The 13,207-nt window shown below is 50.5% G+C and overlaps 7 protein-coding genes across 7 annotated transcripts; 5 read left to right on the forward strand and 2 right to left on the reverse strand.

Moving 5' to 3' along the window:
- The first annotated feature begins 342 nt into the window (after positions 1-342).
- Positions 343-2,165, forward strand: PV09_07718 (uncharacterized protein). Its single transcript, XM_016361524.1, has 2 exons — positions 343-879; positions 937-2,165. Exons 1-2 carry the CDS (start codon positions 808-810, stop codon positions 1,558-1,560), a joined length of 696 nt encoding a protein of 231 aa, XP_016210603.1. The 5' UTR covers positions 343-807; the 3' UTR covers positions 1,561-2,165.
- Positions 1,915-3,731, reverse strand: PV09_07719 (uncharacterized protein). The gene is made up of 5 exons (XM_016361525.1): positions 3,479-3,731; positions 3,305-3,433; positions 2,488-3,254; positions 2,249-2,438; positions 1,915-2,190 (listed from the first exon to the last, which is right to left on the reverse strand). The coding sequence occupies exons 1-5, from the start codon at positions 3,545-3,547 to the stop codon at positions 1,987-1,989; spliced, it is 1,359 nt and encodes a 452-aa protein (XP_016210604.1). The 5' UTR covers positions 3,548-3,731; the 3' UTR covers positions 1,915-1,986.
- A 400-nt stretch (positions 3,732-4,131) lies between these two features.
- On the forward strand, positions 4,132-5,864 carry PV09_07720 (uncharacterized protein). Its single transcript, XM_016361526.1, has 2 exons — positions 4,132-4,518; positions 4,572-5,864. The coding sequence occupies exons 1-2, from the start codon at positions 4,293-4,295 to the stop codon at positions 5,618-5,620; spliced, it is 1,275 nt and encodes a 424-aa protein (XP_016210605.1). The 5' UTR covers positions 4,132-4,292; the 3' UTR covers positions 5,621-5,864.
- Positions 5,865-6,126: 262 nt separating this feature from the next.
- PV09_07721 (uncharacterized protein) lies at positions 6,127-7,418 on the forward strand. Its single transcript, XM_016361527.1, has 4 exons — positions 6,127-6,291; positions 6,349-6,903; positions 6,958-7,054; positions 7,104-7,418. The coding sequence occupies exons 1-4, from the start codon at positions 6,276-6,278 to the stop codon at positions 7,306-7,308; spliced, it is 873 nt and encodes a 290-aa protein (XP_016210606.1). The 5' UTR covers positions 6,127-6,275; the 3' UTR covers positions 7,309-7,418.
- On the reverse strand, positions 7,268-8,180 carry PV09_07722 (uncharacterized protein). Its single transcript, XM_016361528.1, has 2 exons — positions 7,684-8,180; positions 7,268-7,624 (listed from the first exon to the last, which is right to left on the reverse strand). Exons 1-2 carry the CDS (start codon positions 8,013-8,015, stop codon positions 7,453-7,455), a joined length of 504 nt encoding a protein of 167 aa, XP_016210607.1. The 5' UTR covers positions 8,016-8,180; the 3' UTR covers positions 7,268-7,452.
- A 152-nt stretch (positions 8,181-8,332) lies between these two features.
- On the forward strand, positions 8,333-12,300 carry PV09_07723 (uncharacterized protein). Its single transcript, XM_016361529.1, has 2 exons — positions 8,333-9,310; positions 9,393-12,300. The coding sequence occupies exons 1-2, from the start codon at positions 8,460-8,462 to the stop codon at positions 12,220-12,222; spliced, it is 3,681 nt and encodes a 1,226-aa protein (XP_016210608.1). The 5' UTR covers positions 8,333-8,459; the 3' UTR covers positions 12,223-12,300.
- Positions 12,301-12,442: 142 nt separating this feature from the next.
- On the forward strand, positions 12,443-12,970 carry PV09_07724 (uncharacterized protein; the record flags this gene model as incomplete). Its single annotated transcript, XM_016361530.1, has 1 exon — positions 12,443-12,970. The coding sequence occupies one exon, from the start codon at positions 12,443-12,445 to the stop codon at positions 12,968-12,970; it is 528 nt and encodes a 175-aa protein (XP_016210609.1).
- Between the last annotated feature and the right edge of the window lie 237 nt (positions 12,971-13,207).

Genomic DNA, 13,207 nt, shown 5'->3' on the forward strand with positions numbered 1-13,207 from the left:
TGGTCTGACCAGCATCGTCGCTTGTCTTGCTGGAACTGAGGCCAGTGGCATGGGGGATCATTGATTTTGGAAACGAGCGACCGAAGGCAACACGATGCGCCACCACCATCATCTGTGGGGGGCGTCGGCGCTCCGTATACTTTCCTTGCTGCCTGGACAAATCCCTCGACAGTCTGTGTGAATATATCATGGCGTGGCCCCCTTTCTCCGCCGACAAGAAGAGAGCTCCGGAATAGCTGAACGCAGAAAAGCATAACGTTCGCGATCAGACCGACCCGCCGAAGCGAGGCGAGAGACAAGATCGAGAATCGCTATCGATTAGAACGGCTGGAACTCTGCCGGTGACACAGCACATCTCAGTGACGGGCCCGCTCCCACACATTCGCCCACTCGCAAGAGCGCCTTGCGCAGGGACCATAGGAAGAAGCAAGGTTTTTGCTGCTCGTTTCGCAGTCAATAGGTTGTGCTGCGGTAGGCAATGACAAGTTCGCTTTGCCAGCAGTGACGCCTTGTAGTTCTAGTTCTCGACGCGCAGTTCAAAACCCAGATCTGAGCCTCTCTCTGCCGCCGACTCCGACTTCGCCGGGGATCGACTTGCATCACGCAAAGCTCCAGTCTCACGCCTCGCAACCTCGTTTCGTTGCGTGGATAACCAACTCGCTCTCTCTACTTGGTTCGCTCTCGTCTCCTTCGTACCCTTTGCTAGCCACCGGTGTCCTTCTGTTTCTTGTAAACCGCCCGCTTGCGCAGTGCTTTCCGCTGCATCCACCCCTCCTCAGACACGAGATCACATCGCCTTCCAACACAATGGCAACCGCTGAGAGGGTGCTCATGAACGAGTACCGCTCGCTTCAGAAGGAAAAATGGACCAATATTGAGGTACCGACATTTTGTTTCCTTTTCATCAAGAGGTTTCGCTAACTGGCCGGACTTCAGCTCGTCAACGAGTCGATTTTCGAATGGAACGTCGCCCTCATCGTCCTCAACCCAGACTCGCTCTACTACGGCGGCTACTTCAAAGCCAAGATGACATTTCCTCGCGACTACCCCTACTCACCTCCTACATTCAAGTTCCTGCGTCCGCTCTTCCACCCCAACATCTATCCGGACGGCCGGCTGTGCATCTCGATTCTGCACCAGCCCGGCGAGGACGAAATGTCTGGTGAATCGGCTGCTGAACGCTGGAACCCCTCCCAGCGTGTCGAGTCCGTACTTATCTCCGTGCTCAGCCTCCTAGACGACGCTGAGGTTAGTTCGCCGGCCAACGTGGACGCCGGTGTGATGCTGAGGAAAGACCCGGAGGCCTACAAGGAGATGGTCAAACGCGATCTGGAGGCAAGCAAGGCAGATATTCCCGAGGGATATGTGATGCCCACTGCCGCAGATGCGTACAAAACAGTCCGCGAGCCTAGCTTCAACATGGACGACTGGGGCGATTCGGACGAGGAGGAGTTGGATTTTGGAGGAAGTGACAGCGATTTCGAGGACGAGGACATGGAAGTGGACGACGAGGCAAGCGGGAGCGAGGGTGATGATGAGGAGACATTGGACAAAGCGTGAAGCTTTTTTGCGAGGACGTCGAGTCATATACCTTTCCTTGCCTCCACTGGTCTGCTATTCATCAAGCGAGGAGTTCGGGCGGGCATAGCTATGGGGAAGACATTTGCATGGGAAGGATACCCGTGCTTCATTTTCCTTCTCGCCTCAAGTCCTGGAGTTCGTGCAGGCGTTGTGAATTGCTTGTTTGCGGCGCGAGTTGATACGGTCATCATCCTTACTTGTCTTCTATTTGCATGTGCTCGGTGGAAATCTCAGTCACGTTCTACTATGTACACAAGGTTGTGGCCGTCTTTAAGTCCACATCGTTTGCGTCTATACACTCGACGAATTTTAGATTCGGCTACGAAATCAATGTTGATGGAAATGTGGTACGCGTGGTATTTCCTATCGCTAACGTGCAGTTCTGGCTGCATCAACTACCGATCTTTAATATTGAAAAGTCGGGTTTGCCGCCACAGCCTCTTCTACTTCTCTAACTGCGTCATAGCCGTATAACCATCTCTGAACTACGGGACACGTCCAACGACTGGGGAAGGGTTCGTTGGTCTCATCCTCCTTCTCGAACCTGGACATAAAGATTCGGTCTCGGGCTTCTTGCTCTGCGCCATCTGGCATATGGAAGTCGCGGCGCTGGCAGATTATGTTAGTCGTTCAATGGCCTCCGAGTAAAGCAGAGCTCATTACGTACTTGTTTGAATGTTTCTCGAACGATTGCTTCGCCTCTCTTCTTTCGTAGATTTTCGTACATGTGCAGTGCACCAGCCAACTGGCTCTTGTCAGATATCTTACCAAGGATAAGACCTAGTACAGCTCCGTCCTCAAGCGAACTGTTGGCTCCTTGTGCTAAGTAAGGCAGCATCGCGTGACAACTATCTCCACTGGGGCTTGTTAGGGAGGAATATTGAAGACATGTGACTTCCCACGTACATGAAGACCAAATTACTTTTCTCGTTGACCCAGCTTTCCATCTCCTCACGGTGCATCAACTTCCACTTATCCACGGTCTTGACGCAGGAGAGGAATCTCGTGAGGACAGGATCCCAGCCTTCGAAAAGCTTTCGCATTTCATCTAGCGAACCTGCTTGCCGTGCAAGTCCTTCAGGCAGGTTGTCTGGACATAGCAACACGAGGTTGAATTGCTCTCCACCCTTCAGCGAGTAGCCTACTACATGAGACTCCGGACCAATCCAAAAGTGACATTCCGGATTGCGGATCCAGCTCCGGAGTGCTTCATCCTCAATATCTTTGGCGGAAAGGACGATACGGTACGCCAAATCCCCGGTTGGTAGCGGCTCATCTTTGCGTCCGAGAAACAACTCGCGACATTTCGACCACAGACCATCAGCAGCTACTATCAGATCGCCAGAGTAAGAGTTGCCAGACACGGTCCTCACGGTTGTGGATTCGAAATCGATGTCATCTACGCGCTCCCCAAGGAAGAACTGGACGCCTAAGTCTTTAGCTCTGGCAACGAGTGCTTGCTGCAGATCTGCTCGATGCATGTCAATGAACGGCGCTCCATACCGCGATCGAATTTTTTCGCTGAATGTCGATTGGTGGGCCAGCACTTTTCCATCATATCGATGCACAGTCAACTTGGTGGGTTCGGCCCCGGCTTCCCAAAACGAAGACCGGAGCTGCCAGTGCTGAAGGATCTTGGAAGCATTAGGCGTGATCTGGAGTCCTGCGCCGACCTTCACATGTCTTAGGTATGGTTCAGCGGTAGAGTATTGGCGAAACGCACCTCAGCTATTTGCGAAGCTGCCTCAAGCACTTTTACAGAGTGGCCACCAAGTGCACATGATATGGCTGCTCCTAGGCCGCTGAGGCCAGCACCAACAATGATGATGTCTAGCTTGGGAGCTGATGAGACCTAAGACAGTTAACACGTGACAAATAGTTCCTAGGATCGACAAACCATATTTAATTCTGTATATCGAAAGTTATCAAAAGCTGGCATATATGTTTGGTGCGCCGAAGCCAACATGTACTGCCTTTAAAGACGAGTGGAGCCGATAGGTCTAGTATCAAAGTGTGGAGGCGCAAAGAAATCAGCCGCCATATGGAACGAACCTTGAATTATTCACTGGAAAGCAGATGAGTTCGCCATCTACGTGATCGCAAAATGAACAATCGTAAAGCTTTAACGGTAGATCTCGTGCTTTGGCTTCGCTATGTGCTGCTTCTCTCCCGGCAGAAAAGATCTCGGAACATCCGATTGTATTCCGAGAGTTGGTCCGTCACGTGAGTAAGATGCTCTCAAGATGGTGGTGATAGCAAGGCAAAGTTATAGTCAATGCAGACTATGTTCTCTCTTGTTTACGTGGCGCTTGGATGCACAGAACAAAACTAGAGTTTGGCCTAATTTCAAGAGATCAGTGTTGAACAAAGTAGCAGCTAAGACATCGTGCAGAAGCCGATGCTTCACCAACTCGTGGCTCTGGAAAATAAACGGGACGACGAATCGTTGTATGCATTGTCGACCGAAAAAAATCTGACCAATGAACTGCAACCTTCCCGACGGGACTTTACCCGCGCCAATGGCGAGATGATTTTGCGGGGTGCTTACACACTCCGGAAAGTCCGGGGAACCATTGGACCACTGGACGTTGAATCGTCAGACTCGGTATAAAACTCGTTTAACTCGTGCTTAAGCGGGTAACCTGTGATTCTGGAAAGAGGACAGCCAACGCTGGTCATTCTCGGCAATTCGACTACGTTGTTCACATACAATGACGGGTCTTGAAGTCGCCACCAAAGTTTCAACTAAGCCAACTGGCGAGTTTCGATCATGTCTTCCCGATCTCAACCAGCCTAGGTTCATAGCTGCTCGACAAAATGATGCATATGCGCACGCGAACGATCTTCTCGTTCACCAGAACCCACCTTGGTTGTTCAACTTGTACACGCATTGGAGGGATCTGTTGCAGGAGCCGTATAAGGGCGTGACGAACGACGGTGCGTTCCTCTATCTCTGCGTAAAAGAAAGGCCCTGGCTGACTACGAAAAAGGACGTGTAAGGGATGGTTTGTTCACCTTGCAGGATGAGGAGGTCCCAATCGAGCGGATTGTGCGAGCGGTGAAAGATTTGAAGACCTTGCTAAGTCGAGAGCAAGTTGAAAAGATATCATTCCACATCGACTCGCACGAATGGCGAACATGGTCCAATCCCGAGTTTTATCTCAGCCAGAAAGGACTTCGAATGGACGAGGTCGACGTTCACATTCGAGACGCGATTCTTGCCATCCTGAAAGCCACGCTCTCGCCAGAAGGATATCACAAGGCTGTCTCTGCCATGCGAATCAATCATTTCCTGGGAGAGCTGGTGCAGGCCCGCAAGATTATGAATGAATATTCATACAATTTTGTACTCTTTGGTCGCCCTTCGACCACACGGCCTTGGGGCTACCAGTTCTACGGTCACCACTTATGTTTGAATATCTTTTTCTACCAACGCCAGATAGTCATCTCGCCTTGGTTTACTGGCGCCGAACCAAACGAGATCGACGACGGTCCGTATGCGGGGACCACGATTCTGCGAAACGAAGAAGCCTTCGGGCTGCAGCTCATGCAATCCTTGTCGCCCGAGCTTCAGCAAAAGGCTCAGATATACAAACTGATGCACGATCCTGCCATGCCACCGGGAAGGTGGAACAGGGACGACCAGCGTCACCTGTGTGGCGCGTATCGTGACAACAGAGTCGTGCCCTATGAAGGCATCACCATGGCTGACATGACAGCCGAGCAGAAGAAACTGGTCGAAAATATCCTCAACGAGTACCTGCTGTATCTGCCGAACAAGGCCAGGGAATTGCGCCTGAGGCATATTCTGTCTTTCGAGAGCGAGACCTACTTCTCGTGGATCGGGGGCTACGGCGATAGCGATCCGTTCTACTACCGGATCCAAAACCCAGTGATTGTCGTCGAGTTCGACCATCACTCGGGTGTTTTCCTGAACAACACGGAGCCGAAAAAGTTTCACATTCATACCTGCTTGCGGACGCCGAATGCGGGCGACTACGGGATGGCGCTTCGGCCGTTGATCCCATCTGTAGAGTAGACCAAAATCTACCCCCTTTTCATGTTGGCGCGTTGTGTTTGGGTATTCTCGGCGTTGAATCTCCAGCTGTATGCCGCGAGCACATTTCGAAAACCGTACTTTACTGCCGACGGAACATCCGCTAGTGGACAGGTTGTTCGAGTCTTTGTTACTATTATTAAAAGGAATATTTGAGTTTGGACATAGCCAGTAATATTGTAGGAGCCACGCAGAAGTTTGATAGCATACACGCATTTGAGCCCGGTTTTGTGAATCCGTTCGCGTTAGCACCTCATTTCGAGTGAGAATCATCTCATGAGCTTTGACGGACTCTCGTCAAGGTACAGGTACAGTGTATAGCCATGACTCAACACAATTTTGAAATGAAAGAATTGTCAATCTTGCGAATCTACAGTATTCCGAGACTTGTTCAGTGGCAAGCTGGAAGTGGAAATTTGTCGTTGTTGGCGCATGCGGAGCAAAGCCTGTTCTCCCGAAAGTCCGTTCTTCGCAACAAAACGTGCCGTGGAAAAGTTCCGTGGACCGGGACGTAGCCCCCCCTCAGTTCCGGAAGGCGTCTCTACAGTTATTAATCAAGCCAAATAGTAGCTGTCGCCGCCCATTGGCTTTCTTTGTGCAGACATATCGACCTCGCGCACCGTTGAAAACAACAAACATGGCAGCCTGGAAACGTGAGAAGACAACTTCTTCTATTGCAAGGGCACTGTCGTGCTGACGATTTCCCACAGGACTGATTCGCTTTGTTCCGAAGGGCAATGCGTCAAAGATTTTGATCGGCGAGCCATCGCCAGATATCCAAGATGTCGGAGCTGCGCTGTACAAAGGCCAGCCTGTCACGGCCACCGTCTTCAGCGGGTCGTCTGTGTTGAGCCCGGGGAACGCAACGGGCGAGGAAGCCGAGGTGGATCGCGTGCTCTCGCCGCTCCAGCAGTCAGAAGTTGGGACGATCCGGTGCATAGGTTTGAACTACAAGCAGCACGCAGCAGAATGTGGCTTTGAGATTCCCAAGATTCCGTCTGTGTTCATGAAGCCAGAGACGAGTCTGGGCGATCCGTGGCCGGCGCCGGTGCCGCTGCCCAAGGCTACCCAGCGGGACGATTCGGGAGACTACGAGAGCGAGCTCGCCGTCGTCATATCCAAGGACTGCAAGAACGTGTCGGAAGCCGACGCTCCAAACTACATTCTGGGCTACACCGCCTCCAATGACGTCAGCTCTCGAACGGCTCAATTCGCAACAACGCAGTGGAGTCATTCAAAAAGCTTTGATGGCGCCTGTCCCATCGGTAAATATGCTCAATTGCCTGGTGTCAGTTCATTGTTGGTAACATAATCTGAAGGACCGGTGCTTGTTAGCCCCGAACTCATCCCAGATCCGGCCAAGTTACACTTGAGAGGCTTACACAACGGTCAAGTCGTCCAGGATTGTGGCATTGAGTACGTATCGCAGGACCTCGAAAGTATTGGATCTAACCGTTCTTGCTAGTGACCTGATCTTCAGCGTCCCTAAGATTATCTCTCATCTTTCTGAAGATACCACTCTCAAAGCCGGTACTTTGATCATAACAGGCACCCCTGCTGGTGTCGGTGTCTTCAAGAAGCCCAAGTTAAGTTTGAAAGCTGGAGACGTGTTCACGGTCGAGATCCTGCCTTACATTGGATCTTTGATTAACAAGTTTGAGAATGCATAGTTGCATTTTCTTTTTCATTTTAATCCGCACGTTTCTGGGAATAGTCTACAGCTAGATAGGACGGTGCATATCACATGATACGAAATGACTGAATACTTCAACCCTTTCCATGCTGTTATCCTACTTTGCCTCGCTGCCCATAGCTCAGGGTTGAGGAATTGTCGTGACTTCTTGCATCTTGGCCAACACTGGCATGGGATCCAAGTAAGAGACTACGTTCGTCGCCAGAAGCTTCCCCTCGTATGTCTCAAGCTCTATGACAGTCGACTCAGCTACTCTGAGTTCTGTCTGGTCTGGATCCGCTTTAATTACGGATCTAGATGGACAGTTAGCGAGAATGCGAGACGGCAATCTGAAACGATTCCTTCTACTCACACGCTTGTACTTTGCACGCTGAGCAACCGTTTTCCGTTTCCAAGATCCACATCAATGACCTTGACAGGGTACTTTGTGTGTCCAAACTCGCTCAGGAATTGAGAACGCTGCGAGAAAGATTCCTGTATGTGGTTGAGATCTCGCGGCTCAGACCCATTAACGCGGAATTGACAGACTGGCGATACCACAGCGGTCAATGGTGGGGAAGCGGACGTGTCGAGGCTGTCGAGGCTTGTCCAAAATGACTTGAGCCAAAGAATGCCTTCAGGAGCGTTGGACGAGATGTCGGCTGGGAGGCCATCAAATGTTGTAGCTTGTCCAATGTCGTACATTGTGCTGATTCTCCAAGCGGGAGCGGTCTAGCGAGATCTCAAACCTGCGCTCGATCAAGGCAATGTGCCGAGTGCCTGCCTGGCGATCTTGCAGCACGCTAGAACTCTATTGTTCGAACGTAATTCACAGCTTGCAAACTGCGAGCTTGAGTTAGCTCAAGTGAGTTGACATGCTCTGTGCTTCGATCGGCACCAACAGCATCGATCGGGGGCGACTCCACATGCGCCCCAAACCTCGTCATGGGCTAGTCGATTCATGGGCATTTCTCGGGCTGAGCGCTTCGAACCGGATTGCTGCAAAAATCGACAAACTTTCCCATACATTTGCGCAACGGCAAAAGCACGAAGTTTCGCACACTCGCAGCCGTGCCCTGTCGTCATGCAGCTACGGAGAGTGTGCAGGCTTTGTATGTGATCTCTGGCGACCGTGCAAGCTTTGTGGCCATGGATGATCCAGCCCGCGAACTGGATCAGCTAACCGTGCGTGAATTGCTTGACCAGGATTCTCGCCCATCTTTTATCATCGATCTTGACCCTGATGCCGACGAATCTCCAAATCGCGGGAGCGTCCTCAAGCCTGTCTTCTCCAATTCAGCCTTGCGACTGCATCAGCGTCTGTTTGACGTTATCACAGGCGCAGAGATCCTGACCAACACGTCTTCTTCCTCTGGCTCTCGCGCGTACCAAGACTTCAAAGTCTGGGCTACCGGCATTACGAAACACGATGATTCGAAAGACATATACCCATTGTTCCATGAGTTTGAAGACCTCCTGTGGACTGGATCCACCATTAGGAGGCGATGGCGTCTCATTTCTGGTAATATGCTGTGGAAACAGAATGTGCCATCGCGCACGCTTGCATCTGGAGGACCGATAGAGGTTGCTTCTGGGTCGTTTTCTTCTTCCGAAAGACAAAGAACGGAGCAGTCTGAAGGCCAATCGTCTGACAGGGTGTCGGTGAACCCATCAGATGCGACATCCTGGTCCTACACAGGTCAAACGCTAGCATCGTCCAAACAAGCTGAAAGACTTAATTTTACAAAGGCTTCAAAAACATCCGGTGAGAGTTCAAGTGGGAATTCTTCCCGACAAACCCAGTCCATCATACTGTCAGTCCCTGAGAAGGCGTGTGCGGATTGGACGGCAGAGAATCCTAAAGGTCATCTAACCGAACATATGAAGTTTGCTCGCAGCATCAACTGGGGGGCAACTCCGTTGGGGCCCATGTCCAGCTGGTCTAGAGAATTCAGACAGATTGTCAATCTTGCGATGAGCAACCCGCATCCCATTTCTGTGTACGTATATCGCTGTTTTCGGTAGTCTTATGATCGCGTTCGTGCCCTGCCCGAACTAAGCTATACTAATACGAGATTTCAGACTTTGGGGCAGCGATCTCACAATGATATACAACGAAGCTTACGTGGTAGAAGTTGCCGGAAACAAGCATCCTGCGCTGATGGGCACAGGTTTCTCTGGAGAGTTTTCCGAGCTTTGGGAAGGCGTTGCCCCCCTCATGGCTGAAATGGCGAGAACGGGTCTCTCAGTCCGCAGAGAAAATGATTATCTGCCTATAGAAAGATACGGATTGCTCGAAGAGACATTTTTCTCCTGGTCTTGGACCCCTTTATACGGCAACACGGACAAAATCTTAGGATTTTACAACGCACCTTTTGAGACCACGCAGATGGAGCGCCATCGACGCATGATGCAGACGATCAACAGACTTGGTGAATGCACTTCCCGCGCCAAGTCTGTGAAGCAGTACTGGAAACGAGTCCTAGAGGGTCTAGACGAAAATATTTGGGACATACCATTTGCGCTATTGTACAGCGTGGCAGACAGCGAGGATCAAGACCACTCATCGATATCATCAGGAAGCACAATATCGATGAAGTCTTGTTACTTCGAAGGGTCCATTGCTGTACCCCCCGGACATCCTGCGGCTCCACCACAACTTGATCTGAAGAGGAGCTTAGAAGGGTTCATTCCATCGTTTCGAGAAGCAATGCGTACACGAGAGCCTACTCTTCTTCACGCTCGTGATGGCACTCTCCCATTATCACTTCTTGAAGGTATAGAATGGCGTGGATTTGGTGAACCTTGCCAAGACGCTGTTATCTTTCCGGTTCGTCCCACAAACGGGGATCAGGTACTGGCATTTCTCCTGATTGGCATGAATCCACGGCGCCCATACGACGAAAGCTACCAATCTTTCGTAAATATGCTTAATAGAGCGCTTGCCACATCGCTAGCATCCATCCTGCTTTTCGAGGAGGAAGTTCGCAGATCTCGAGACGCTGCAGAAGCCGCTGCTCTCGAACAGGAAAAGCTCAGTCAACAACTTGCGCTGCAGACTGACAGGATGCGAAGAATGACGGAATTGTCGCCTCTGGGAATGTTCTTAGTGACACCTCAGGGCGTGATGCGGGAAGCGAACGACCGATTCTACGAAATGACAGGGTTGGAAAAGGACGACATCGAGCCAATGTCCTGGATAAATTTTGTGGAGGAAAGTAGCAGATCCGTAATGGACCACGGATGGTCGCAACTCGTGGATGATCATGTGCCATGGAGCGGCGAAATTCAACTTTCCGCGAAAGGGAGTCGCTCTGTTGATCCAGATGGACACCCTATTGCTACCTGGGTCTTGTTCACAGCCGCTCCTGAATTCGCCGCTGACAGTTCTCTGAGATCCATCATGGGTTGTATCACTGACATCTCACACCTCAAATGGGCAGAAGGTTTGCAGAACCGGAGGCTAGCCGAAGCGGAAGAGACTAGGCGGCAGCAAAATGAGTTTATTGACATCACGTCACACGAGATGAGAAATCCGCTTAGTGCTATCTTGCAATGCGCAGACGACATATGCAGCGCCCTCGAGAGATACATCACGACGGAGTCGCCACCCTCGAGAGTTACGTTGGATAACTGCATCGATGCAGCTCGTACGATCAGTCTCTGTGTTCAGCATCAAAAGAACATTGTGGACGATATTCTCACGATATCGAAGCTCGACTCAAACCTGCTTCTTATCACTCCAACCCCAGCGCAACCAGTTGAAATCCTTCGACATTCTGTCAAGATGGTTGACTCCGAACTCCAGGCTAGGGATATAAAGCTCGAATTTAATACCGATAACTCGTATAAAGAGTTGAATGTTGACTGGGTAAACTTGGATCCGAGTCGCGTTCGTCAAATTTTGCTCAATCTTCTAACAAATGCAATCAAATTTACGTCGGAGGTCGAGAATCGAGTCATCACTGTCGCTGTTGGTGGATCTAAATTCCCTCCCACGTCACCCATCGTACCTGGATTCACCTTAGTTCCGGCCAGTAAAAGGAAAAACGAGAATGTGACGGATGGGGAAGATTGGGGAGATGGGGAGGATCTCTATGTGCACTTCCGTGTACAAGATACAGGCGTCGGACTCACTTCATCACAAAAACAGATTTTGTTCGCGCGATTCAAACAAGCATCGCCAAGGACCCATGCTCAGTACGGCGGGAGCGGGCTAGGGCTGTTTATCTGTAAGCAACTCTGTGAACTGCATGGAGGGTCGATCGGTGTCGCATCGGAAGCTGGGCATGGAAGCACATTCGGATTCTATATCAAAGTTCGTCGAACGCAGGCAGCTCATGTCCCCAAGTTAGCCAGTCACGTTTCGCCCGAGCCTCTTACCAAATTATCTCAGTACCTTCCATCTCAACGACAAGAGGCTGGAAGTAAGAGCTCGGTTTCAGCATCACTGCCCGCAAAAGCAGACACTAAATCTTTTGATTCAACAAAACTACACGTCTTAGTAGTCGAAGACAATCTAATTAACCAAAAAGTGTTGGTAAAGCAACTCAAGAAGTATGGGTGCAACGTGGGTGTTGCAAACGATGGTATCGAAGCTCTAGAGTTCCTGGAAAAGACGAAATATTGCAGCCTAGAAGATGGCAGAGAACTTTCGATTATCCTCATGGACCTAGAAATGCCTAGGATGAATGGCTTAGACTGTGTTCGGAGGATCAGAGGAATGGAGAATGACGGTAAAGTGGATGGTCATATCCCTGTGGTCGCTGTTACCGCGAATGTAAGGGAAGAGCAGATCTCTGCTGCGTTGTCAAGCGGTATGGATGATGTGATAGCCAAGCCGTTCACGATATCAGAGTTATTCACGAAAGTGGATGCGCTGTTCGAACGACTGGCGATGAAGATTTTATAGAAGCGGCAATCGTAAGCTATGATCTATTGAAAATTTAGATATAAGTTCTCAACAGGTCGTCCTAGAGCTCAGATATGACAAAGTAGATTGTGTTGCGTGTTTGCGTACGCCTTCATGCGGCTTCGTTTTCCACATGTTTAGTAAGCCGAGCTTTAAAGCCACTTCTCACGATTCTTCTGAGCTCCAGGTCAAGTGCAACATGTATTGATATCAAACCCCAATGACGTCTCATTATCCTATGGAAAAATCGCACTACGAGACGCTCGGTGTTTTGCCTTCAGCACTTCCGCGCGAAATCAAGCACAGGTACAAAAAGCTGGCGCTGGCACACCACCCTGACAAAGGCGGCGATGAAGCTCTGTTTAAGCAAATCAAGGATGCTGCCGAGTGTTTGTTGGACTCGAAGTCTCGCGCCGAGTATGATGAATTTCTGAAAGCAGCACGCGCAGACTTGTTTGCCGAGCGCGATCCCCCAGCAGACGCAGAGGATGAGAAGATCAGAAGCCAGTCCTCACGAGCGAGAAAGGACTCTGGGACGGGCCGCAACCACTGGTGGTACCACGACATATTTTCCAGCATCGAAGAGATATATCAAGAGTCTTTGAGGGAGGACTTCGAATTCGGGGCGCGAAGAGCGAAGCCGAAGCCCTTTTCGCAGCCGCCTGGTGCGAAGCGCAGGCCTTCGGTAAGAAGCAGATTTCGACGGCCCTCCCGTGAGAGTCTATGGTTTGACAGGGGCCTGAACTGAAGCTCGGGAACAAAATACTTCATCTTTCAGAAAATTTGCGAGAATGCAGCAGCCTTTTTATCAGAACTTGCTCTTCGTGCTTTTAGGTCCGCCTTTTATCTCTCTCTCTCTGCCTTGGTGACAACTACGCCATTGCACCATTCAGGAACTAGCGAATACAAGTGAATCGTCTCTTGAGAAAGGCAGGAGACGGTAAACGTTGATTGAATAGCCTTCAATGCCCTCTGTGTTAGCTGG

Source organism: Verruconis gallopava (genome assembly GCF_000836295.1).
Source record: "Verruconis gallopava strain CBS 43764 unplaced genomic scaffold supercont1.32, whole genome shotgun sequence".
NCBI lineage: Eukaryota > Fungi > Ascomycota > Dothideomycetes > Venturiales > Sympoventuriaceae > Verruconis > Verruconis gallopava.